The sequence below is a fragment of the Poromitra crassiceps genome (assembly GCF_964638095.1).
Source record: "Poromitra crassiceps genome assembly, chromosome: 26".
Lineage (NCBI taxonomy): Eukaryota > Metazoa > Chordata > Actinopteri > Beryciformes > Melamphaidae > Poromitra > Poromitra crassiceps.
Window position 1 is genome coordinate 3,901,264 of NC_139640.1, and position 26,654 is coordinate 3,927,917.

General features: G+C 45.7%; 1 protein-coding gene across 1 annotated transcript in view; it reads left to right on the top strand.

Moving 5' to 3' along the window:
- The window catches only part of LOC310798896 (glutamate receptor ionotropic, kainate 2-like), a gene marked incomplete at both ends in the record, with an annotated part of 373,179 nt that overhangs the window by 316,267 nt on the left and 30,258 nt on the right, over positions 1–26,654 (top strand). The window contains one exon of the mRNA XM_083661456.1: positions 16,249–16,474. Within this exon, the coding sequence (XP_083517582.1) occupies positions 16,249–16,474 (226 nt within the window). The remainder of the gene's footprint in view (positions 1–16,248; positions 16,475–26,654) is intronic.

Consider the following 26,654-nt stretch of genomic DNA (forward strand, 5'->3'; position numbering starts at 1 on the left):
ATACTTCCATGTCCATTGTTTGTGCTCGATAGCTGAGCAATTTAAATGTTAATTCCATCGCTCTGCTGGTTGCTCTCCTTTCTGCTAACTGTGGTTAGCCTGTCTGTAGGCTGGATCACTTCTGCTCCTGTGTGCGCTTCTAGAAAAGGTCCGTGTTGCAACTTGCTTCCACGGCACGTTACTTTGTTCCGGATTGCTTTTCTTTTTATGAAATTGAATTTCTCCTATGAAATTACGAGGAGAATTATTTGGTGCCAGCATCAACTGGCCATTCGAGGAACTACAGCTTTCAGTATCACTTGCTCTGTCAAAGCCCGAGGTTGCCGCTTATTCAATACCCGACTTTTCATCACTAGGGGTCAGTTTTGTGTATTGTTGTAATAATAATAATAATAATAATAATAATAAACTTTATTTATATAGCACTTTTCAAAACACAGTTACAAAGTGCTTTACAATAAAAACAGGCAAGACAATTTAAAATGCACAATGAATAAAACAGGATAAAAACCACATAAATGAATGAATGAATCACATTAAGAACAGAAAATAAAATGACCTAAAATGCCCTAAAATCACTGAAAAGCGGTTTTGAACAGGTGGGTTTTTAACAGTGATTTAAAAGATGAGACAGAGTTTGCGGGCCTGATCTCCTCAGGCAAGTCGTTCCAGAGTCTGGGAGCCTTGACTGCAAAAGCTCTGTCCCCTTTGTGTATCAGTCTAGACCTCAGAACAACAAGTGCTGCCGCATCTGATGATCTCAGGGGGCGGGAGGGGGCATAGGGCACTAAAAACTCGGATAAATAGCTCTTAGGGCAAGACCTCTCTGGGCTTTATAGGCAATCAATAAAATCTTAAAATCAATTCTAAAAGCAACAGGTAGCCAGTGTAAATTGGCCAGGACTGGTGAAATGTTGTAGAAGAATGATGCAAAGTCGAGGTCTGTTCTTGAGAGAAAGTAGTTATTGTATAATTGTATAAGTTATTGTATGATTCTCAGTGATCGGTCAGCAGTGTGCAATGCAAAGGGCTAGCTTTTCCGTCTTGGCGTTTGCTTATGTTTCCTGTAGTGTAGCGTTTTGTTCTTGTTTGTGTTTAAAGAGTATTAATGAAGCCAAGCAAATGCAGAGGGCATACGCCCCTGAATAAACAGATGCTCTGTATGGATCCTGTCCGCGGTCTGAGGAAGATACTGCTCTATGATGGATGAGTGTTTTGACCGGACTTATCATCCGTCTCCACTGATTCAGTGCTGCACTCTCCTAGACGCTGTGTGAATGCATTACAATAACCATTCAACAGCTGGGAGGGAAAATACAAACTCCCTGTGGTTTGGGTATTTTTTTTTTTTTTTTATCATTCATTTTTTATTTTGTAGGCAAAACATACATATATATCTTACATACATTATCCTACGATTACCATACAATTATGAATAATTAGACACCCACTTATCCCTCTGCCCACCCAATGCCCTCCCCACCCCCCACTCCCTAACCACCAATCCGGCTATTGCAACTGACCATATAAATTAAAACAAAAACAAAAACAAGATACAGGCAGACATCAAATAAAAATAATCACCTAATCAGAAGACCTTTTAACTTCGAAATTAAATATGTCCATACTAAAATCGTGTTTGGTTTTGCATTGTTAATTCTTGCTGAAGATAGTTCCAGGTATGAAATGTCCAAAAAGCTCCAAAGCCAATGAGTATGTGAGATATCATGCGGAGGATTCCAACGTTGAGCAACAATCTTCGGTTTGGGTAATTATTGACTTATACCTTTTTTACATCAAAAGTCACACCTAGTACACGTGTTTTTGTTACCCAGGAAAGCAGCAGCATCGCCTTTTAAACTTTTATATCGCACTCTCAACCCGTGTTTCTCCACCGCTGCGGACTGTCTCTCTCCCTTTTCCCTTCTTCTCTCATGGCGACGGCGCTGTGTCAGGCCACCCAAAACAAAATGGAAACTTCCCGGTAAAAATGTCAAACTAATGTCATTTAAACAAGTAAATAGAGAGCCAAAGTGAAACCTCACTTCCTGCTTTCTCCCTGTACCAGCGCTGCGAAAAATATGAATGGCGGTGGACGGAGAATAAGGTTACTCTTTTGATCCCGTTTGAATTGTGCCATGGGGTGCCAACACTAATTTTGTCAATTTAAAACATAACTTTGTCAAGAAAGTCACAGTTTGTCGTCAAACTGAAACGTAGGGGTTAGTTTCGTATAAAAACGACATAGCTCGTGGAAGCTCGTGGCATGTCGCCGGTCTTCAGCTTTGCCGGTAGAGAAAGTGACGTCACTTAGGCGACAGTGTATGTAGTAGTCTTTCTGATTTATAACTTCTAGTGCAACAGTTTGGCGACAAACTGAGACTTTCTTGACATGCAAAGTTATGTTTTAAATTGACAAAATTAGCGTTAGCACCCCGTGGCACAATTCAAACGGGATCAAAAAAGTAACCTTATTCTCCGTCCACCACCATTCATATTTTTTGCAGCGCTGGTACAGGGAGAAAGCAGGAAGTGACGTTTCACTTTAGCTCTCTATTCACCTTATTCTTTGCCCATACAAGGACGCTTCTGCATGACGTCATTTCGTAATCGTCTTTCCGGTTTTAAACACGGAAGTAGAGTACGCCTAGCGCAGTCTTAGACTTGCCAAAAAGCTGTTTTCAAGCTAAAAAAACCAAACTATTTTAAAGTTTTAATATTTGTCGGGTGAGAACGTAACATATATGTGACCAGTTTATCAGAACAACGCCTATTGGAAATCCTTAACTAGCAGCGAGGACCGGGAGCACTGACTGTGCTGACACCGGTCGGACTAGCTGTCTGTCAAACCCTACTGTAGGCTACTGGCAGTGAGAAAACACTGTCGACGTGCTTTTGAAACTAACGTTAAATGCCGACCGGGTAACAGCCATCGGCTCCTCGCAGCAGTAACGTTCTGAACATGTAACTGAAGTTGGCCGCAGTGTAGCTTAATTCTCAATGTTGCCAAACTTCATTCATACTGATGTTTTATTTTGAAAATGGCCGCCAACTAGCGCTGAACCAGAAGAACAATTTTTTTATTTATTTAATACGTTGCGTCGAACGCGGAAGAGAGAAAAAGTGGGCGTGGTGAATAAGGTGAATAGCCTGACTGATGCACGTTGGAGGAGAAAAAGGTGTTTCAACAAACGAAGCAGCAAACATTGTATCAAAATACTTGTGATGTTAAGATGACATAAAATGGCTGTAAAGCATGACTCAAAATGTTTAACGTTACAACGAGGCTTTTATTTTTGAAAGAGCTAAAGCGGACGACCTACTTACATTCTGGCTGACTTGACGCTGGCTGCGCCTGGGCTGCACTCGTGCATGAGAGATGCTTTTTTTCTCTGCATATTCTGTCAATGTAAAATAATTAAGCGTTAAGAAAGTCGAATTTCAGGCTGTGGGAATCACTGAATCTCACTGACTCTCGCTGGAAAATGGGCGGTAACTCAGGAGAAGCAGGGTCGGAAAATCACGGGTTGGACCACCGCCAAGAGCCACCGCGTAAAAACCGGGGTTCCTCTGCCTTTCCGAAGCCCTGCCACTCCGAACGTTAACTTCCATTATTCGGACTGGCGGTCGCTCACCTTAGAAGCCGCAATGCCGACCTTAGGTTTAGGCGTGGGGGTGGGAGAGGTTAGGTTTTGGGTTAGGGTCTGGGGGAGGTTAGGTTTAGGCATGGGGGGAGGTTAGGTTTGGCGTGGGGGCTGGGAGAGGTTAGTGAAAAACGGGGAATATAGACCCCCTTTCTGAGTGCCGATATTTCGGAGTGGCAGAACATCGGAGTGGCAGCACGTCGGAGTGGCAGCATGTAACCGTAAAAACCCACCTCACTTGCAGGGTCGCTCTATCGTCTAAACGGCCCGGCTTGGAAACTTTTACACTGAAGAAAAATGCCACTAGTTTGTGGATATTAGTGGGATTTTTGGCCAGTCTAAAAGGGGTTTTATATTGATTCTGTAAAAATACATGTCTAATGGTGGGTAATTATGGAATTGTCTGCAAAGGATAGTCTCTGAAGCATTGAATCATCTCACACAGTGGCGGCACTCCCTGTGGACTGTCGTTACAACAACACTGAATAATTCAATAAGCAAACACACACTGCTTTCTCTTGTTGCCTCATAAAATCACGTCTTATTGAAGACCCTGAATGAAATCACGTCTTATTGAAGACCCTGGGAGTGAAATCACATCTTATTAAGGAGCCTGAATAAAATCATGTCTTATTAAAGGTATACTATGCAACAATTATATAGACTTATACAAATGTTTCCCCTCAAAACTGCCCATATAATAGTGTGGCAGTGTGTTGATGTGGAGTGACATTGCCCCCTGCTTGTATTTTCGTGCTTTAACATTGTTTTGGCTTGTCGGGACTCTTCTGGGCGTGGGCATGTTGTGCCATGTGGGGGCATGTGGCACCCATGGATGTATTAAAAGAACTGGATAGGGGATGTGCCACGCCCACCCATGCATTCAGACGGAGATTGCTCACTGGCGCATGAAGCCATCATGGGCGGTTTTTCTTCCTGGTTTTACTTCCTGACAATGCGGCCCAAGGCGAAGTGCGCATGTGTGCCATGACGTGTTCCATGACGTCTCCCACCCCTCCCACCCATGGATGTATTACAAGAAGAAAATACACCTGTATACGGCTCTTAGTGGCTTCTGAAGAAAAAATGCCCCATAAAAAATTTGTTGATAATTAAAAGAGTCGTTTTATACTTTGAGTGACACCCGGAAAAAATTCCCCTGGGTTTAACAGCTGCCGGGGTCCCCATGCAAGTGGATGGGAATTTTCCTTTCTGGGCTGCATGGCGTCACGTGACTTGCAATACAGAGCTTCGCCACCATGTTCAAATGGCTTCACAGCCCAGCGCTATTGCTGGGGGCTTGGTGGCACCCAGCCAATAACATCGCTCAGTTCAGAGCAGCCCATTCAATAGCATCGCTAAGATGTTCTCAGGGCGATCAGCTCAGCACAGCGGAGACAAGAAAGTGCGGCACCTTCGCAGAGCTTTTTGCAAGCTGTTTGGAGGTAGTATAATCTCCATGGTTTGGAGTTATGTCTGTGTTTATTTGTGCTTTTTACAAGCTGTTTGGAGGTAGTATAATCTCCATGGTTTGGAGTTATGTCTGTGTTTATTTGTGCTTTCATAACAGAACAGCTGTGAAACTATCAGAAAAAAAACTTTTAATCCCTGTGTTTCAACGCTTTTCCGATGCTCACTCTCTCCACATAAACACAGCCTCGCTCAACCACATAAAAACAGAACACAGCAAAACACCTAAAAAATGTGTAGAAACACTTTTCAGGGGACTGAGAATAAGGGAAAAATGATATTTTAGGTAGATGAATCACAGCTCTCACACTGTTATGGCATCATCTTACATAGACCAATCGCAGCTCTCGCTGTGATCTCTGATGAGGTCATAAATCACTGATGATGTCGTCTTCTTTATGGCAGTTGGCATCCTTTATGTTGCATGACCGCCTCCTTCTGCATTTATCCATCCACTGTTTCCCTACATTCTGTCCCTACTCTTGTACCCTCTCTCCCTGACAACTCCCATCCACTGTTTCCCTACATTCTGTCAAACCTGATCCTCAACCACTGATGATGTCATACACATCAGTGATTTATGACCTCATCAGTGATGTCACTTGTGGGACGGAAGGATTACGCTGTTATCACAATAGGTTGAGTCGATGTCTCGTCATAAACGCTGGGGTAGCTGGCTGGGGGGCATGGTCAGGGTGGGGTAAATCCCCCCCATTCAGCATTAGCATTTAGCTGCTAGCCCAGCCCAGGCAGACACGATCAGGGATCTAACCCCCACAGTAAACGCACATCTGAACAGACGTCTATGTAACTGCTCTAATTCCCAATCTTCTAGTGTAGAGCCACAGCACCGTCCTTTGGTGAGTCAGCCCATTGAGATATACTGTATGGGGGGTTTTACCCCACCCGTGCGCCAGCCTAGTCACATTTTGTGGGCGTTCCTGTATCTCACTCCAGCACTCGATGATTATGTCATCAGTGATGTCACTCAAGCAATTGTGGTTGAGTGACAGACACTGATGATGTCATAAGCCAATGTCCAATCACAGCTCTCATGCATCCTTTGCTTTATTCTATTATTTGCTGATAATATGAATATAATATGAATGAGACGGACAAAGCGGTGGGGCAGCTGCAGTGAAGCGCCCGGGGAGCAAATTCTTCCAACCGCCGCGCTGGTCAGACGATGATCTTATGCATGTTTTTAGTGGGGGTCCATATTGATGATATATGGAGGGAACCCCCAGAGCAGCATGGGGAGAACATGCAAACTCCATACAGAAAGGCCCTTTTCAACAAGATAGCCCACCTGGGCAGGTAGGCACCAAAGGCGAAGAGCACTACCACTGCGATAGATAAATACTAGGGCTGTCAGCGTTAGCGCGTTAATCGCGCGTTAACTATCGTTCCTATTAGCACCACAAATTTTTTTAACGCGCGATTAAAGCATGCACGTTCTGTGATGTTTGAGCCTTGGTCCGCGCCGTAGTTTTGGAAATCAGGAAGCATTAACGTTGATATCAAGCAGAAAGAAAGCTCTGTGAGCAGAGAAGGAGGAATAAAATGGGTATATTGGCAAGTTCAGCTTCAAATTGAGAAAGATGTCCTGCATTTTGGGTGAGAGAGAGAGAGGGAGCGCGTGAGAGAGTAAGAGATAGACAGACGGAGAACGGGAGGGGGGGGGGAGACAGAGAGGGAGAGAGAGAGGCAGAGAAAGCGAGCGAGACAGACAGACAGGCAGTGAGAGAGGGACCGACGGAGAACGGGAACGCGAGAGAGAGATACCGAGAGAGAAAGAGAGAGGGGGGAGAGAGCATGCACGCAGCTTCTCCTGTCTGTGGCTGGAGATATGTAGAGGATAGCACCAATTCACTTCATAGTGCAGCCTGAGAGATGTGTATTCCCAGTAACTAGTAGCAATAATAACAATATTACCAATGGCCAAATACTTACCCATACTAATGATAATAGCTACCCATATTTGCACAAAGCTCTCAGGTTTAAGGTAGCCTACCTCGGTTTAAGGTAGATTTAGAACAGATTTTAAAAATGCGATTAATTTGCGATTAATCGTGATTAACTATGGAAATCATGCGATTAATCACGATTAAATATTTTAATCGATTGACAGCCCTAATAAATACATAACGGAACTAACGCCATAGCTGACCACTTTTACCCAAACCCGACCCCCCTTTGTTTGCGGACCGAGTGACGTACTTCCTCCTTCTTTGCGGGCTATTCAAGAGGTTAATTGTCCGCTGTCGCAAGTCCCATAATGTAAAGTTTCATATTAAAATGTGCATGATAAAAGATCCAAATACCTTATGAAAGTGCCTTTGATAAGAGAAAGTAGCAGTGAGCCGCTTGGGCGACGGCACCACAGAAGAAGAATATACCATGAAGAAGAAAAGCCCTGTAAAACTAGCCCAGGCTACTGCAAAACTACGCTAGCAGCATAGATGTTCAGAGAGGACTGGTCAGCTTTGGGTATTTTAGCTCGCAGCTTTTTCACCAGCAATAACGTCACTTCCCAGACTCTGGTAAGGAAACGGCTATAGTGAATGATTAAAAGTCTCAATTCGTGCAGCTGTAACCTCTTAAAAACGTGTGTCTCTGGTCCATAAAACATGATTCTGGATTAATTTGTCGAAAATATAGCAACCCCGTTCGTTCTGACGGAGTTGTCACTTCCTCATCTCGTCGCTTCCCAAGAATGGTCTGTTTCTATAATATATTCAGAACTAACAGTTCCCATTGGCCGCTGAGGGAGAGCCCGCCCCAGGCTCCCAGCGGCCAATCAGATTAGCGTCCGTGGACCAGCACGCTAGGTTGTGTCCACAACTAACGTTAGCAACGAGCTATCGCTAACTTAACGGTTGCTACGCTAAAGAGGACATCTCAAAATGCCTAGACTTACCGAATGCACCTCCGCAGTTGCTGGATCACGTACAGTTGGCATCGCTCCAGCTAGAAGTGTTAATTTTGTGGCTATAGACAAAATGGTGCAGGTAGCTTGTGTAAGAGAGACGCGCGCAGTATGCTTGAGGACCATCATGACGTCCCGATACCCCGTCTGGGGGAACAGAGCGTTTGGGGGTGTGGCTTGAAGGAGACTGCAGGGGGAAGCTGGATAGGGACAAATCCAACTGTGGCAGTTCTGAGGTTGTTGACCACTCATTACAGGGAGGGCTGACAGCAGTATATATGCATTTACAAGTAAAAACAGCTTTTGCACGGAATGGGACCTTTAAAACAAGATGTCTCTAGAAAGATAAGAAGTTTGACTTGTGGTTTCAGCCATTAAACCGAGTGGAAACAGCACTTGATCATTTGTAGCAGGCGTTGAAACAGAATTTTGATCGAATATTGTCAAAAAAGGGGTCAGGTTTGGCGTCGGTGACGCTAGATAAAACTTTGAAAATGAATGTCTGCTCTTCTGCTGTCAGAGACTAGTCAAGTTCCTTGTAGGACGAACTGACAGAGCAACAAATGTGAGGTGATTCTGAGTGTGATTTGGTTTTCTTTTGATAGCCGCCGGTGTTTAGTGTCAACAGGATCGTAAACAATATCTATCAAATTTGGTGTGAGAGGATGCTTCGTGAAAAAAGAGTTGTTGTTTGTGCTGACAGAAGCGCGCGTTATTTTTCTCCGTTATCTGTTTGCCTTTGATTACGCTCCTTTGAAAAATATACAAAACACTTTGTGACAAGCAGAACAACAGAGCCTGTGTTGGGGGGAGTTGGAGTCTTTACACACACACACACACACACACACACACACACACACACACACACACACACACACACACACACACACACACACACACAGACACACACACACACACACACACACACACACACACACACACACACACACACACACACACACACAGACACACACACACACACACACACACACACACACACACACACACACACACACACACACACACAAAGAGATGCAAACACATATAGGAACACACATTCGGGGTGGGGGGAATCGAGTATAGTATTGTGATATTTTGTGTGGCAATATATCGTATCGCACAAATGCCAAGTATTGCAATATTTTTATTATATTTTATTATATAAATTGTCAAGTGCATGCAACAATTCTGTTTTTATAACAGTGTTGGTCAGTGTATCTGCTTGAGAATGTTGCTACAATAACAATGATTGCAATACTCAGTATACAGTGTTGGGTGTAACTCATTACAAAAGTAACATATTACATGTAATATATTACCTTTAGCAGTAATTCAGTAATATAACTTATTACTTATAGGATTTCAGTAATATTATACCAGTTACTTTGTCAAGTAACTCAAGTTACAAATTGAGTTACTATTTTTTAATCAAAGCACATATTTAAATAATTTCCTAATCAAACTCTGTGTTTTTATGCAAATAACCACTATAGATGACAATAACAAACGAAAAGAATAACATTTCGAATTTTGGACGGTTTCCACTGACTTCAAGACGGTTTACATTGTTTTTCGGGATGGTTCCGGGGCGCCGATGTCATTCTGCTACCGCAGTTATTTTGGTGAAAGTAATGCAAAAGTAGTGTAATAAGTAATGAGTTACTCTACACATACAGTAATATTGTAAAGTAACTTATTACTTTCAAATTAAAGTAACTTAGTAATATGTAGTATATTACATTTTGAAAGTAACTTGCCCAACACTGTCAGTATATCGTAATCCTATTGTATTGTGACCCCTAATACACTTGAGCCGTTTTCACACATGCCTACAGGAACATTGCCTGTAAATCAATAACGGCTATTTCCCGGAATTACATTACATTACATTTCATTTACATTTCGTCATTTGGCAGACGCTTTTATCCAAAGCGACTTACAATAACACACTTTTTGTCAGCAATAGAGCAATCAACTATGGAGCACAGTCTATGACAACTACAAATCCTGAAGGAACAGTGGTACAAGTTTTAGATTAGGATTTTTTTTTTTTTTTTTTTTTTTTATAAAGAGAGAGAAAGAAGATAGAGAAAGAAGTTAGATCAAGAAGGGCCCAGGTGGAGCCTGAAAAGGTGAGTCTTTAGTCTTTTCCGAAAGATCGGCAGTGATTCAGCAGTCCTGACCGAAGGTGGCAGCTCGTTCCACCATTGGGGTGCCAGGGAGGAGAAGAGTCGAGATCGGGATGAGCGACTTTTGAGCGCCCGTAGCGAAGGAGGAGCGAGGCGCCCCGCACTGGTGGAGGAGCGAAGGGAGCGGTGAGAGGTTTGGAACCTGACCATAGATTGCAGGTACAGGGGAGCTGACTGGTGTACTGCCCTGTAGGCCAGTACCAGTGTCTTGAATTTGATGCGAGCTGAGATGGGAAGCCAGTGGAGGTCCCGGAAGAGGGGAGTGACATGAGAGAATTTGGGTTGGTTGAATACCAGATGGGCTGCAGCGTTCTGAATGAGCTGAAGCGGTCGGATGTCGGTGGCAGGTAGGCCAGCCAGGAGCACGTTGCAGTAGTCCAGGCGAGGGACGATAAGTGACTGGACCAGGAGTTGAGTCGCTTCTCTTGTGAGGAAGGGACGGATTTTGCGGATGTTGTAGAGGGAGAACCTACAGGAGCGTGCTGTCGCAGCTATGTTGGCAGAGCAAGACAGCTGGTTGTCGAGGATCACCCCAAGGTTCTTAGCTGTTTGGGAGGGCAGTACAGTGGTGTTGTCGATGGAGATGGAGAGATCTGTGAGAGGACAGTCTTTCCCTGGGAGGAAGAGTAGCTCTGTCTTACCAAGGTTGAGCTTGAGGTGGTGGGCAGACATCCAGTCGCCAATGTCCTTGAGACATGCAGAGATGCGAGCCTCGATTTGAGTGTCGGAGGGGGGGAAGGAAAGGAAAAGTTGGGTGTCATCAGCATAGCAGTGATAAGAGAAGCCATGAGAAGAGATCACATAGGCAAGAATTTCCCTTCACACCTGAGGGGTCACATGTGTAAAAATAGCCGTCAAAGGAGCTGTATTTTGGGGGGCGGCAAAACTCTGATGGTGAAATAAGTTTGCTTGTCACACAATAAATCACACTCGTTTGACTTAAGAGGGCATGTATGTTGTATCCTTCACATTCGCTAACCAGTCTTTGAACTGAAATCTTTGAAGAAGTTGGAATCCCTGTCGGAGAGAAATAGCCTGGCTGGTTCAATGTTTATCCGTTCACCTGCGTCGCGTTGAAGCACTTTTTACAGACTGGCTTAGTTTGATGTGTCCAGGGGGCTTGCCTTCGCTGTCGGCAACGTAAGCAAAATACTTCCACATTTCGCTTCGTGCATCTGCTTTCTCTACAAGCGTTGGGCGGCTTGCAAGACTCCCAGAACAAGCCGCGCTGCCATTTTCGCTGTCTGTGTCCCTGTCGGGCTGCTGACTGAAGGAGGAGGACTGAAGGACTGGCCAGAGAGCGAGCAGCAGAGAGGGGAGGGGGGGAAATCGGCACGCCCACACATGAAGCAGACATACCGCTCTTATTATCACAAGATCATTTCGCCAGTTTGCTTTAATGTGCGCGAATGATTAGATTATGCGCGCTGGAACGTTAAGCAACGTGTGTACACCTCGCCCATGAGAGAAGGACCGGCAAATGACTTGACACGTTTCACACTTGAGTCGGGTGATCAGATCACAAGTGATCAATGCTAATACAAGAGTACCGATAAATGACCACCGAGAGCATTGTGATCCGATGACTCAAAACACTTGTCGAAGTGGTCTGGGACACATTTGACCACATATCTTTTCAGGACACCTTGAAGGACCATCTACTCAACTGATGTCCCTGATGTTTACTTTACGCACGCATCATTAGCTGTTACTGTAGCAGACCGACTAAATATCCACTATAATTCAGACATTCAAACACAGCAATATCTTCAGCCTATTGAAACTTTATTTGAGTGGAATTGCAAGAAGAAGAAAAAACGTAACCCTGAGAAACATGACAATGACTCAACACTAAATATAACAACCTGTTTGTGTAACTATGAAAGGTAGGCTATAGGAATCCTAGATGTAGTCTATCATAAGCTATTGACATCATAAATCATGACGACACACTGCTCTCCTCTACATGAAAGTACATAAGCCGCTTTTGATGAGAACAATTATTTATGATCAATGTCGGTGATTCCCTGGATTACTTGGTATGGGAAGGAGGCGAAATGTTGCAGTATTGCCCACCCCTACTGGCTCTCTGCCTGGCTCAGGAGGGGGGGGAAAGGGTGGAGGTGAGGTGGTTATCTGCCTCTCTATTCACAGCCACTGCTCTCACCTTATCAGCAGTCTGAAGCTTGCATGCTCAATCGCCTGATTTGTCAAGGGTGACTCCCAAAGATTCTGATAGGCACTTCGCAAATCACCCAGTTGATCTAAAATATCGACCGGCCACAAAAAGTCATTACACACAATAATGGCGGGCAGGACCTTGAAGATGTGACTTAATTAGGTTTCAAATGGCTTCAAAAATGCCTCCGAATCGCGGCTCCCTCGGAGAGTAATGCAACCCTTTGGATTTCTCTGTGAGATTACAGGTGTAGAAAGGGGAAACAGACAACCGACTGACAGCAGGACTGCTGTGACCGCTTAGGCGATAGATAGCAGCGGCTCAGATACGGACAATCATCCAAAATCACACTGCTACTGCTGCAGGTTGGTGGTGGTGGTGGTGTGTGGGCAGGGGAAGGGGGGGGGGGTGTTTGAATCGATACAGTATAGTAATGCAATATTTAGTGTGGAAATATAGTTAGCATTAGCATGCTGTTCTGGTCCGATCCATATTGTCCTCGCAAGAAATACTGACTGAGCCAGAGGAGAGAAGACAGCGCACTGCTAGAAGCACACAGTTTTTGGGGTGAAGTAAATGACATGTTTTCCTAAATGACATTTAGAAGTTAATTGAATGGGTTAATGATTTCAGGGATGAAAACGATACATCGTGTGAGACGGTTACAAATCGATACAAATGTGTGAAGATTCAAATCGGTGGGGTGAAAAATGAATTGTGAGATATGGATTCATTACAAAGTTTGTTTTGCAGTTATACCCTACCTCAGGAATAAAAAAAAAAAAGTATCCTTTAAATTGATAAAGAAGAGATGAGAAAAAAAATACATCTGAGTCTGTTTTTTGTCTAAGAAAGGGATCTTTTTCACTCATAATTTGTCTGCAATCTCATTTTTGTTAATGTGATAAAATTGTATGGAAACTGGAGTTGAGTGTGTGGTGTAGTCTACGTCCCTGATAGACTGATGTGCATTGCCAGTATTTCAATGAGCGACTTGAGCATCTCTGCCTGACAAGCTCACTGAAAGCTGTTTCTCCTCTCTCCTGCCAGAGCAGACTATAAATAATTCGTCATTAACCCTGCACCTCAAGCTTGACATTCACCGACACATGGCATATAGAAAGCTAAAGTCACACCCCAGGTATACCAACAGAGGGATTTCATCCACCATTTAATTTTCCATAAGACATTTTCTAAAATGCTTATCCACCTTATTTCTAGATGCCATGGTGCCTAAAGCTGGGAATATGCTTGACGTTTGGCCCGGCCGCACGGAAATGAGAGACACGGAATCCTGACGAGGAAACGTCTGCAGCTTTTATACTCTGTGTGTGGGTTTCTGCTCGCGGGAAGTGAGCGGGAGTCTTGAAAACTCCACTTTGTCCGCCCAGCCGCCAGTCCACGTAGTTACAAAATTCGGGGTGCGCACGGCCGGGCGAAAACCGTCCGCACAGGAGCCTTGCGGAGGAGGGGCGTGTCTGCTGATTAGACGTCACTTTTCCGCACGGACACTCGCGGTGCTCGCCGAGCATAATTCCAGCTTTACGTGAAATATGGGTGCTTCTTCCTGTGTAATCAGGGTTCGAGTTATACCTTAAGAGCTATGGGGTCCCCCAAATTCGGTCGAAAAAGTTTGAGCGTGTTTTCGGCGATGCCCTCCGGAAAAAGATGTGCCGGTTTTTTTCCGCCAACGCCCAAAGGGCCGCTTTTTTGCGCAAATTGTGGCAGTTTGAAGCCAGATTTAGAGGAATATCTCATTTTAACATTAGGATTAGACTGTTGTGTGATGTCATTATTCAGTCTTACTCTTAACCATCAATGTTTGTTCCTTTTCTCACTCATCTCCGATACATGCCATGGTATTTTACATCTGATAAAATACAACAATTTAATTTGACAAATGAGACAAAATTGCTGAACTTAATAAACATTTATTTATGTTTATTTATTTATGACTTGACTTGACTTGACTTGACATTTATTTATCTCTGCATTTATTTATCTCTGCACTTATTTATCTCTGCACTTAGAAATCAAAACTAACAAAAAAATGAATGAAAAATAAATCGTTTTATGGCTCATAACTAGGGGTGGGAATCACCAGATGCCCACGATACGATACTAAAATGATACTTGAGTCACGATACGATAGTATTGCGATATCGCCGATATTGCGATATATTAAATATTGTGATATATTGAATATTGCGATATTTCGATATATTGCAATTTCTTACTTTTTCAACTGCAAATTATGTCCCCAAAGGAAAACTTTGTCAACATCTGGTTTATATAAGAACAATTTTCCAGCCTGTACATCTGACTTCAACCATTTTATTACAGCAACATTGTCAAGTAGACAGACCAACAACTTTCATAAAGTCATGTCATAGTTGCATGCACCTGACAAACTGAACTGTTTGTTACAGTCTACTTACAGTCCACCTTAACTGGATGTGTGGACTACTGTACTTAGGTAGTTTTTGAACAATGCAACTTCACTTCACTTGCACAAAACAGTACTGAAACTGGGGAATTTGTAAATTACTGTTATGACAAAACTGTTAAAACAAAATGAAAATATGCTACCGTTTGTTTACTGCTGGCCTGGGAACTAAAGTTTATAGTAGCCTGGTGGCCTGGCATGGCCTGAAAAAAAAATTGCAATATCGATACTTGGCGTCCAAATATCGATACAATATCGTCAGGCAAAATATCGCGATACTATGGTGTATCGATTTCCCCCCCCACCCCTACTCATAACATCACGTGATGTTGCACACACCTTGGCTTCTTCTCCACCAGCTGGGTTGTAGTAGTATAACACGTGCTCATGGGCGACGCATGGTGGCTTGGAGGTGAAATGCAGCCTATTTCACACAAACAACAATTCACACGGTAGTTTTGGAAAACTGAAAACATGTTTCTTATTTAGCCTATTTATCTAGTTAACATAAATAATTTAATTCTTACATTGAAAAATAAATTATTTGAGAGGAGACAAAAAAAAAGCTATATTGTGGGGGTCCCACAGGTGTTATTGACTATGGGGTCCCAGACTCTAGCTATGGGGTCCAAGACCCCATAGGTCCCCCCATAACTCGAACCCTGTGTGTAATCCTTCCATCCAATCCATCCTTATTTTACAGCGGGGCATTAAAAAATAAGGTGGATAAGAATCACTTGAAAGACTCCCAAAATGTTGCTATGTTCCTTTAAGATGAATAACAGAATCAGAAGTGAAGGTGCGGCGCTGTTTCCTTCTCAAAGTGCTGTCCTAGTTTCCTGGGTCCAGACGTTTGACTCCGCCCACTCCACAGAGTTGACTTTGGTTGCTTCTGGTCTGGCATCATTATGCAAACGTCTTTTCTCCGATTTTACCAGTGATTCGCCAATCAGCACCGAGGGGGACTAACAATTAGCCAATCAGTGTCAATAAACAGCCCAACGGGCGGGGACTAAGGGGCTGTCAAGTGTGGGCCCATAGGAAATGCGCCGAGGAGTAACGTTAATGCTATCACGGCTGTTTCAAATTGATTAAAAGTATAATTTATTTTGAAATCCGAATGGCACACATTTATTCAAAAGGGATATTATATTATTATTATTTTCTTTTACGTTCTCCCGACTGGAGTAACTAACGTAAGATTCAGGACTCTGGTGATTGGTTAGGGAAAGTGGAATTCACCTGGGGGGGGGTTCCCCTCATAGAAATCCATTGAACAGAGGGCAATCTCAGACTAGAAGATGGAAATGAGTGTAAGGCGTTGACAAGTGATTCAGTCTGATATCAGGCTCCTGTCCTGGCTGACAGTGTCATCCTGTGTCTCCCCATAGAAAACCAAGATCTCCACCTACGATAAGATGTGGGAGTTCATGTCCAGCAGGAGGCACTCTGTGATGGTGCAGAACGTGGACGAGGGCATCCAGCGCGTGCTTACCTCAGACTACGCCTTCCTCATGGAGTCCACCGCCATCGAGTTCGCCATCCAGAGGAACTGCAACCTCACCCAGATCGGAGGCCTCATCGACTCCAAGACCTACGGAGTGGGCACCCCCATCGGTACGTATGCTAGCAGCTAGCTATCGTCACGATACACCAACTCGTGGAATTGTAACTCGATGGTCATATATTTTGTCATTAAATATCAATATTTACATCTTACAGGAGCGGCTCACCCTAAAATCATGTGCATAGTCATAGCGCCACCTACTGGCACCCCACAAAGCAATTTATCTCAAGAACCGTTCATCCGATGGGCTTCAACCTTGGGGAGTGCGCTGCCGGCAACCCGACGGTGTGTGGTGCCCAATTTCGGACATGCGCATTGTCATAGCGCCACCTACTGGCAACAAAAAAAAAGATCTCGAAAACCCTTTGTCCGATCAACTTCAAACTTGGCGGGTGCGCTGCTGGGGACCCAAAAAAAGTGCAGTGTCGGATTCCATGCAATTCAACCAATCAGAACATGGCTTTCTCGTATCTTGAAAACCATTCGTTCGATCGACTTCAAACTTCAGGGGTGCGATGCCGGGGACCCGACAGAGTGCAGCGCCGAATGTTGGCATGCGTTTGGTCACACCCCCAAAAAAGTGTGGCCATGGGCCATGGCGCATCATCTCCAGAGTCTCCACCCTAGAAATGAGCCCGCAAAGCACGCTCATTTCTAGTATATAATATTAGGCCAACACAGCCGATCAGTGTCCTCATCAGTCCCCAATTCAGCCTCCCTATTTTTGAAGCCAATCCGGAAATTGCATTCTTTCAAATGGCCAGTGGGGGGCGCAGTTTGTGTAGCACTCCCCAGGAACATCCATTCAACTCTATGGGAAACGAGCCAACTTCTCTCTCGGTCTATGTCTTAAATAAACACTTTGAACAATGACAAATGAGTTTATGGTCTGAAAAAACTATTTCAAGTCCTTTTCATGCTCTAACGCGCTCCGTTTTCCAAATTATAGCCCCATTTCGAGGAAGATTGATGACAAACATCGGATAATAAGATGTTTGTCCAGCTTTAAAACTAGTTATATAAGTTTTTTTGAAATGTCTAAGTGAGAAAATGAATGTGAAATTCATTTCCGGGGCAAGAAATGTCACGTGACTGTTGGGTTCCATAAAGGTGAAGTTGAATAATTCACCAGTTTGCTGGGGACCCCCTCGACGCCCCCTCAACGCCTGGTGATCCCCGGACTCCACGTTGAGAACCACTGCTATACGATTAAAAAATAAGAATACAATTCAGGGGAAAACACTGACTACGGACTTTGTCATGAAAATGGTCAAATGTAAAGTTTGGCGATTTCAGGGTGTTGAATCTGAAAATATCAGCATCGGCCTTCAAAAAGCCATATGTGTGGAACCGCAGATGATATAACTGTATACTCCTGACAAATCAGATAAATGTCCTCTGGGACGCGGAGTCTTGGCGAGGTCGTTTGCTGTTTGTGTATGCTCTGCCGGTCAGCCACAGAAGGTAATCTGAGTGACTGTTTTGCTGTGTGTGAAAACAGCAGCGAGGCTATATTTGCTCTGGGTGATTGCATTTCCTGACTGATGTGGTCCTTATGAGTGTTTGCTATGCACACACACTGTGTGCGTGTGTACGCGCGCGTGCGTGTGTGTGTGTGTATGCGCACGTGCGTGTGTGTGTGTACGCGCACGTGTGTGTGTGTGTGGGTGTGTGGGTGTGTGTGCGCGTGTGTGGGTGGGTGGGTGCAGTATTGTGTGTGTTGTGTTTGTTACACCCGTGTGTTTGTGCATTAGGGCTGTGAATTTTCACTGGCCTCACGATTCGACTCGATTACGATTCAGAGGGCTACGATTCGATTCGATTGCGATTATCGATGCATCTCGATGCATCTTAAATCGATGCATCACTTTTTTTCCCCAATACATGATTTATTTTTTCTCACTTTCTTTTTTCTCACTGTGTGGCTACTTTTAAAATAAAAGTGCATTTGGAATTGCATTGTATTATGATCCATAATTAAAATAAATTTGATTATATATATATATATATTTTTTTATAATCGATTTTTGACATTTGTGAATCGATGCAGAATCGTGCACATCCGCATCTTATGCATCTTATAATCGATTATTTTTGACACCCCTATTGTGCATGCATGCCCGTTTGTACACAGTTCGGTGTCTGGACGACTATACTTGCTCCAAATCAGTCTGTTGTGCACGGTGTAGGTGTGTTTTGGGTTTTCTGATAAATGACATATGTCATATGTCATATTACGCATATTGTACGCGCACGTCGTGTACGTGTGCATCGACAAAAGACGGAGAGAGAGCGAATGCAATGAGAGAACAGCGGGTGCTCGTCTGTGGCAGGTTGTGTGCACCACACACACAGATTGTCCATGCTGGGGAAAAAAGGCGGAGTGTTTAGCATCATTACTCCCTAGTGGCCCATTCACATACGGTCAGAACAAGGCTTTTAAATTGCTAATCCTAGCCTTTTAGTACCCTTTACCATATGCAGCCTGTATTCCCCATATAGCCCGGGCCATTTAGCATATATCTCTTTGACTTTAACAGTGAGTAGTTGTCAGGCTGCATTAGCACCTGGGCCTTGATAGCGCTGCAGCACTCAGCGCTCAGTCCCATTGGCAGCTCTCTGGACTCTGTAATGGACGGACTTAGCTCACCTCAGCTATTATCCAGAGCTAATTCTAAAGGAATGTTTACTACATGAAACCCTCCAATGGCAAATCATGTTGATTCTCAATAATAGCACAAAGTACAGGGTTATGTTAGAACTATCTTGTGTGTATCGGGGGAGGTTTTATCGTGCGTTCCTTTATCGCAAAATAACTGGGATGTGGAGGCTAAATGACGTCACATCCGTTTTGTTAGCATTCCATTTGCAGAAAAGTTGAGCTGGGAAGTTCACTGTTCACTGGTCAGATCCAGTCGCTAGCCAGGCTAGCCATTGTTAGCAATAACAGTTGATAACAAGGCATTTCGTGGCATTTTGCACATACAAACACTGCAGCCTCATGTCCACACAGATAGAAGTAGGCCGTGCTGTGTGTACAGCTGATTTAATGAGACACAAACAAGACAGAAGTGCTAAATAGCATTTATACGATTATAACTACTGTTGTTGCGTGGATCAGCCATCTAGGATTTTTTACGTCGGGGCTGCTGAGGCTCCTACGAGTTTGGAATGGGAAATACCAGCTCTAGTGACGTCACGTCCCAGCTCATGAACTTTGAACCGGTAAGATTAACAGTTCCCAGTTATAAAGGAATGCACGATTAGTCTACTGGAAACCCTATGGCCTATAGACCAAATCAGCGGGGATGTTTACATTTACTTCCGGTTACCACTGGGGTCCACACATCATAATGGCGGTGAACGGCACAAACTGACGTGTTGAAGACAAAAACAGACAAAGAAGACAAAAATGGTTTGTTCGTGTTGTGTTGTTGTTTAATATCATTCATAACAACACTTTCACTAACGTTAGTGGAGACCAGACTAGCTAATTTACCTGTTGGACCAGACCAGACCAGAGTAGACTTGAAGCTAAATTAAATTAACGTGGCGTCAGTACCGCTGTCTGTAACGTTAGCTCCGTAGCTAACGTTAACGAGTCTGTAAAAAAACAGCGAGTTTGACAGTTAACAAACGTTATTAGCTAACTAACACTACATAAAACAAACACAGAAGAAAGGCTAGATACGTCGGACAAGCATGTTTACCAACCGTTTAAATTTAAATTGAAAGTAGGAAACGAGAGGGTTTGACAGCATTTATTTGACAACACGCAAATTTAAACCTGCCGCCTTCCCCAAGTGGTACCCGGAAGTAATGTTGTTTACATGGTGACGTCACGGTGATTTGGTATATTAGTGAACCCAGTAATGTTGTTTCCTATGAAGTTTTATAGTTACAATGTCATCTATTAGGCTTACGCCTTGGCCACACTGATCCGTGGTGTCTGTCCGTGTGCGTTCATTTCTCTGTTCACTTCCATTCATTTTCAATGACAGCTGTCCGACTGTCCGTGGAGCACTCAGAAGCGTACATATCCAGAAAATTTGCATACGTTTTGATGGACAGAGGGATGAACTTTTTCTGGATGGACGTATCGGATGGTCGGATAGTCACTGTCCGTTTAGCCAATCAGAGTCGAGGTCTCGAGAGGAGGCGTTCCGAGATTTGTTTCAACTTTTCAAAGAAGATGGCCGAGGCGGTGAACGAGGCTATAAGGGATTCCCCAGCAAAATGAGTAAAATTGTGTGATTTCACTAGGATTTCAGTGACTAGAAGTTAGTCCAAGGGGAGAATGTAGTGCATATACCTCTCTCCAGTTATCTGCACATGATCTACATTATATTATACTCGCGCTGTTCATGTCATTTGCATGAGTCACTTGCATGAGTCATTTGCATGAGTCACTGCACGCAGGCTGCGCAGGCAGGCTCGCCGGCCGCGGAGCAGCCCCGGCGCTTTCGGCGAAGGGTTTGACGTAGACTCAGTTCTCATGCATCGGACAGACATCTGTCCGTTCAATAATTCTGTCCATTTTCTGACGGATCAGTGTGGCCAAGGCCTTAGCATATGAGATTAAGCTTGGTTGCCATGAGTTGCATGTTGAGCAATTTGAGTAATTAGCATAATGAGCTAATTAATATCGAAAAACAGGAAATGGCTATAATTTTGCTTCTATTTAACTTAGAAAGGTGATCTAAGAGTCTAAACCCCCAATTATGCTAATAAATATGTCAATTTCAAACGGTGTAACCCTCACTGCCCACATACTTCCATGTGTCAAGTTCAAAGGTCACTGTGGCCGCATGTCCGTCTGTTCCATCAAGGAAGGGGGCCGGGCTAGGTACAAGGGGCCATAGCTAGGCATAGGAAGGTCGTAGAGAGTCGGGATTCGAGGGGTGTAGTATAGCAGGAGTGGGGAGGGGGTGTTGGTGTTTGGAAGGGGCGTGGTGAGGGAAAGGGGTGGGGCTAGGGAAAAAGGGCCATAGCTAGGGATAGGAAGGTCGTAGAGGGTCGGGGCATGAGGGGTGGCTAGAGGAAGGGGCTGCTAGGGGGATGTGGGTGGTGGGAAGGGGTGTGGGGGGGTCAAGGAAAGTGGGCGGGGCTGTAGCTAGGGATACGAAGGTCTGAGAGAGTCGGGATTCGAGGGCTGGGTTGGGGGAATGTCTAGGGGGCTGTGGGTGGTGGGAGGGGGCAAGATCAGTAAGGGGCGGAGCTATGGAAAATGGGCCGTAGCTATAGGGATAGGAAGGTCGTAGAGAGTCAGGGTTCAGGGTTCAGGGTAGAGGGAGTGGATTGGGGGCTCTGGGTACTGGGAAAGACCATGACGAGGGGTGGGGCTATAGGGGAAAGGGGCCATAGCTAGGGATAGTAAGGTCATAGAGAGTCGGGGGTTTGAGGGGTGGGTAGGGGAAGTGGTTGGGGGGATGTGGGGGTAGTGGTAGGACCATTTTCCATGTTGAAAATGATTAGCCGTGTTGTTGAGGTACTCCCAAAAGTGCCATAAGGCTGAATGGCCACACCACTGCGCTGTGGGCTTCAAGGTATGTGTGCTTGTATGAGTCTGGACAGACATGAAGGTATGTGTGCTTGTATGAGTCTGGACAGACATGAAGGTATGTGTGCTTGTATGAGTCTGGACAGACATGAAGGTATGTGTGCTTGTATGAGTCTGGACAGACATGGATGAAGGTATGTGTGCTTGTATGAGTCTGGACAGACATGAAGGTATGTGTGCTTGTATGAGTCTGGACAGACATGGATGAAGGTATGTGTGCTTGTATGAGTCTGGACAGACATGGATGAAGGTATGTGTGCTTGTATGAGTCTGGACAGACATGGATGAAGGTATGTGTGCTTGTATGAGTCTGGACAGACATGGATGTAGACTGCTCACCAGAGGTGTAGTGCTATCTAGAGAAGTGGGGGAACGCACCTATATGGGGAACACCTGCACACGCACAGGTCCCAACAAAGCGCCCTCCTCCCGCCCCCCCCCCCCCGCACGCACACACGCTAACGTTCACGCAGCCTATTCATTAATTAATCGTTCGGGGCGGGCAATCGCTTATATCAACGAATTAAATGAGCAAACTGACGGATTCCTCAAGTGCTGCAAACCACTGTCTGACGACTAACTTGTGTCCTCTATAAACACTGCAGAAGCCCGTGACATTTGCAGCTCTGAAACTAAAATACTGAAATAAACCTTGCTTGGGATGTTAAGTATCCACTGGACAGGCTAAATAGCACTGCTGCCACCACCTTTGTTAATCCGGTGAGGTCCGGTGTCAGATCCCTGAGCACAACCCACACGGACAACGACGTAAGGAAAAGATATATGCTTTAATGGGAACAAATCATAACAGCTATGAACAGAGAACGGGCACCCGCCCGCCTCCCGTTCCGTGAGTGCGGTACCGTCTTGGCACCAGTCAATGACAGTCTCTGTTCAATAATGACCGCTCGGACAGCAGCCCTGTCCTGCTTCACAAGCACCGCTCCCAGACACACTCTCGGCACGCACTCCGCCCCGCTTTATCAGTTCTCCCTGTTCTAATCAAGTCCAGCCGCGGCTGATCAACTCAGGAGCCAGTCAATCGCGCGCAGCGTCAAACAGGTGAAATGTCTTGGTTGTGATTACCTGTCAATCACCTTTACCGTGGACAAACCTGGTCCACTACAATACGTATATGGGCACAGCAGAGCAGACTCAGTTATCAACACAAACAGCTAAACAATCTCTCAACCAGCTATCACACAAGTTGCACAACTGGCATCTGGCGATGCAAATTGCAATGGGGTGATTAACGCTAACTTTTGATTCAACCGCGTTGAAAAGAAACACGCTTTTAACATTGTTTCTTCATGCTTGTAAACGTACCTTTTAGCAGCTGGTCCGAAAAATTAAAGGATGTTTGGCTGCCTTTTTCATCTTTACTTGTTATAGTGAGGTACTGGTGGAAAAAAATATATTTTGATGCTGAAAAAGCCAGTATGTTTCAGTATAGCTTTTATTAAACTGAGGTTTCCCCCGCGCTGTAGCTAGTTAAGGTGGAATGTTTCCTTTTCCTTCAAGCCACGAGTTGATGCTGTGTGAATCATTCAGCCCACCTTAAATATAGTTAAGGTGGAATGTTTCCTTCTTTCTTCAAGCCGCGAGTTGATGCTGTGTGAATAATTCAGCCCACCTTAAATATAGGACGAATGACAACGTTGTCAAGTTTCACTCGTTTTATTGGCTCGACATGCACACACACACTGACACACACAAAACACCCCTTGGAGAAGTATGGGAACGCCGTTCCCACGCGTTCTGCCGGGACTACACCTATGCTGCTCACTACTTGTTGGCGGAGGCATACAACCGCAATGTGGTATTTCTAGTCTACAGTGAGGTGAAGTTTGAAAATGGTCTCGCTACCGTGACATTGCTACTATGGGGACTAACATCATCACACATGACAAATGTGGGTTCCTTTAATCCACAGGAGTCTCAGCTTTCCAGCCATAATCAATTTATGCAATTCCAACGCTGTTTAGGGCCCCCGATATGTCAAATAAAGGGGAGACTTGTGGGTATAACCCATTCTCATCATCTCATTCAGATATCTTGAGGTGAGAGGTCAAGGGACCCTTTCGAAAATGGTCATCACAATGGTCACACTTTCTCTCGCCGAGCCCTTCCCGACAAGCTAGCATGACATGGCTGTTGTTGCCTGCAGTCAGACACCGGCGCTCTCGATGTTGTTTTTGATGCCCTCGTGTGGCTTATGCATTGCACTGCATGCTCTTAATCACACGTCTGCATTCATAAACATCGGTCATTTTAACAATACCCGCTTGAAACCCGACCAATGTTGTTGTTTTCCTTGTGAGGACGAGCTGCTTTTTTTTCCTTCTATTGGACAGCCTGGTGTTGGACAGCCTAGTGGAGAGACAGCCTGGTGTTGGACAGCCTAGTGGAGAGACCGTGTTTGTGTGTGTTTTCATGTTCGTCTGTGGTTTTACAGTCGTGTGTATTTCCAACAGGCGACCCTCGGGAGGTCATTAAAATGGAGTCATGGCCAGTAGCATCACCACCATCACAGCTTTGATTTAGCCAGGTTGCACTGGCAGCTTGTGAAACAACTGTTCTTCCTCTGCCCCGCCTGGATCTCAGGAGACTCCTCCCCCTTTCTGGGCCTCCCCCTCTCTGTGTCTCTCCCCCTCCTCCCCCTCCCTGTGTCTCTCCCCCTCCTCCCCCTCCCTGTGTCTCTCCCCCTCCTCCCCCTCCCTGTGTCTCTCCCCCTCCTCCCCCTCCCTGTGTCTCTCCCCCTCCTCCCCCTCTCTGTGTCTCTCCCCCTCCTCCCCCTCTCTGTGTCTCTCCCCCTCCTCCCCCTCTCTGTGTCTCTCCCCCTCCTCCCCCTCCCTGTGTCTCTCCCCCTCCTCCCCCTCTCTGTGTCTCTCCCCCTCCTCCCCCTCTCTGTGTCTCTCCCACTCCTCCCCCTCTCTGTGTCTCTCCCCCTCCTCCCCCTCTCTGTGTCTCCTCCCCCTCTCTGTGTCTCTCCCCCTCCTCCCCCTCTCTGTGTCTCTCCCCCTCCTCCCCCTCTCTGTGTCTCTCCCCCTCCTCCCCCTCCCTGTGTCTCTCCCCCTCCTCCCCCTCTCTGTGTCTCTCCCCCTCCTCCCCCTCTCTGTGTCTCTCCCCCTCCTCCCCCTCTCTGTGTCTCTCCCACTCCTCCCCCTCCCTGTGTCTCTCCCCCTCCTCCCCCTCTCTGTGTCTCTCCCCCTCCTCCCCCTCTCTGTGTCTCTCCCCCTCCTCCCCTCTCTGTGTCTCTCCCCTCCTCCCCCTCTCTGTGTCTCTCCCCCTCCTCCCCTCTCTGTGTCTCTCCCCTCCTCCCCCTCTCTGTGTCTCTCCCCCTCCTCCCCTCTCTGTGTCTCCTCCCCCTCTCCGTGTCTCTCCCCCTCCTCCCTCTCAGTGTCTCCCCCCTCCTCCTCCCTGTCTCTGTGTCTCTCCCCCTCCTCCCTCTCTGTGTCTCTCCCCCCTCCTCCCCCTCTCTGTGTCTCTCCCCCTCCTCCCCCTCTGTGTCTCTCCCCCTCCTCCCCCTCTCTGTGTCTCTCCCCCTCCTCCTCCTCTCTCTGTCTCTCCCCCTCCTCCTCCCTCTCCGTGTCTCTCCCCCTCCTCCCTCTCAGTGTCTCCCCCCTCCTCCTCCCTGTCTCTGTGTCTCTCCCCCTCCTCCCTCTCTGTGTCTCTCCCCCTCCTCCCCCTCTCTGTGTCTCTCCCCCTCCTCCCCCTCTGTGTCTCTCCCCCTCCTCCCCCTCTCTGTGTCTCTCCCCCTCCTCCTCCTCTCTCTGTCTCTCCCCCTCCTCCTCCCTCTCTGTGTCTCTCCCCCTCCTCCTCCTCTCTCTGTCTCTCCCCCTCCTCCTCCTCTCTGTGTCTCTCCCCCTCCTCCCCCTCCCTGTGTCTCTCCCCCTCCTCCTCCCTCTCTGTGTCTCTCCTCGATCACTATCAATCTTCATTTAGCTTCATTAATCATATGCAGTAAAGGAAAGTGCCCCACTGCCTGTCAGCGGGCTGCCTCCTCCCCGTCACCGCTGCCTGTCCGGCTTCGCTCAGCAGGCTGGTCTCATTCACCGTTTCTATTCAAACCTATGAAAAGTCATGCATTCTAGAGGGTATTATTAATATTATTATATTAGCAAACACTGCAACAGGACGTAAGCTAGGGGCAATTTAGAATGTTTACATTTTTTTCTGATCAGTTTGTTTTCAGTATTTATTTGACGATATGAAAAGGGATGATTGACAGCTGTGGCAGTCAGTCTCAAGCCGTCACTGGTTGGTCCCCTCATCACAGCCTTGTTGCATAACGTGTGTTCAGGAAGAGCGAGTTGCGTAACGTTCGGGCCAGACGCTCGAGCTAATTTTACTCCAGTTTCTGCTATAATTTGATGTGTGATGGGACCGCAATACAAAGGAGATGGCTTGGAGAAAAATGCGCGAGGAAACAAATAACGTTAGGAAGTAATGTTAGGACTGAAGTGGTAAGTTCAGAAAATGCGTTTTATTACTCCAGCTAACGTTATCGGTTTTAACGGGTGCAAGCTAACAGCCTGTTCAAGCTTAACCGCCTGTTCATAGCTTGTGTTAGCTTGCACGCGTTAGCTTTTCACGGTCGGCGTAACGTTATGAGCAACCGATAACGTTAATGTTAGCTGGAATAACGTAAAGGCCCATTTCCACCGCTG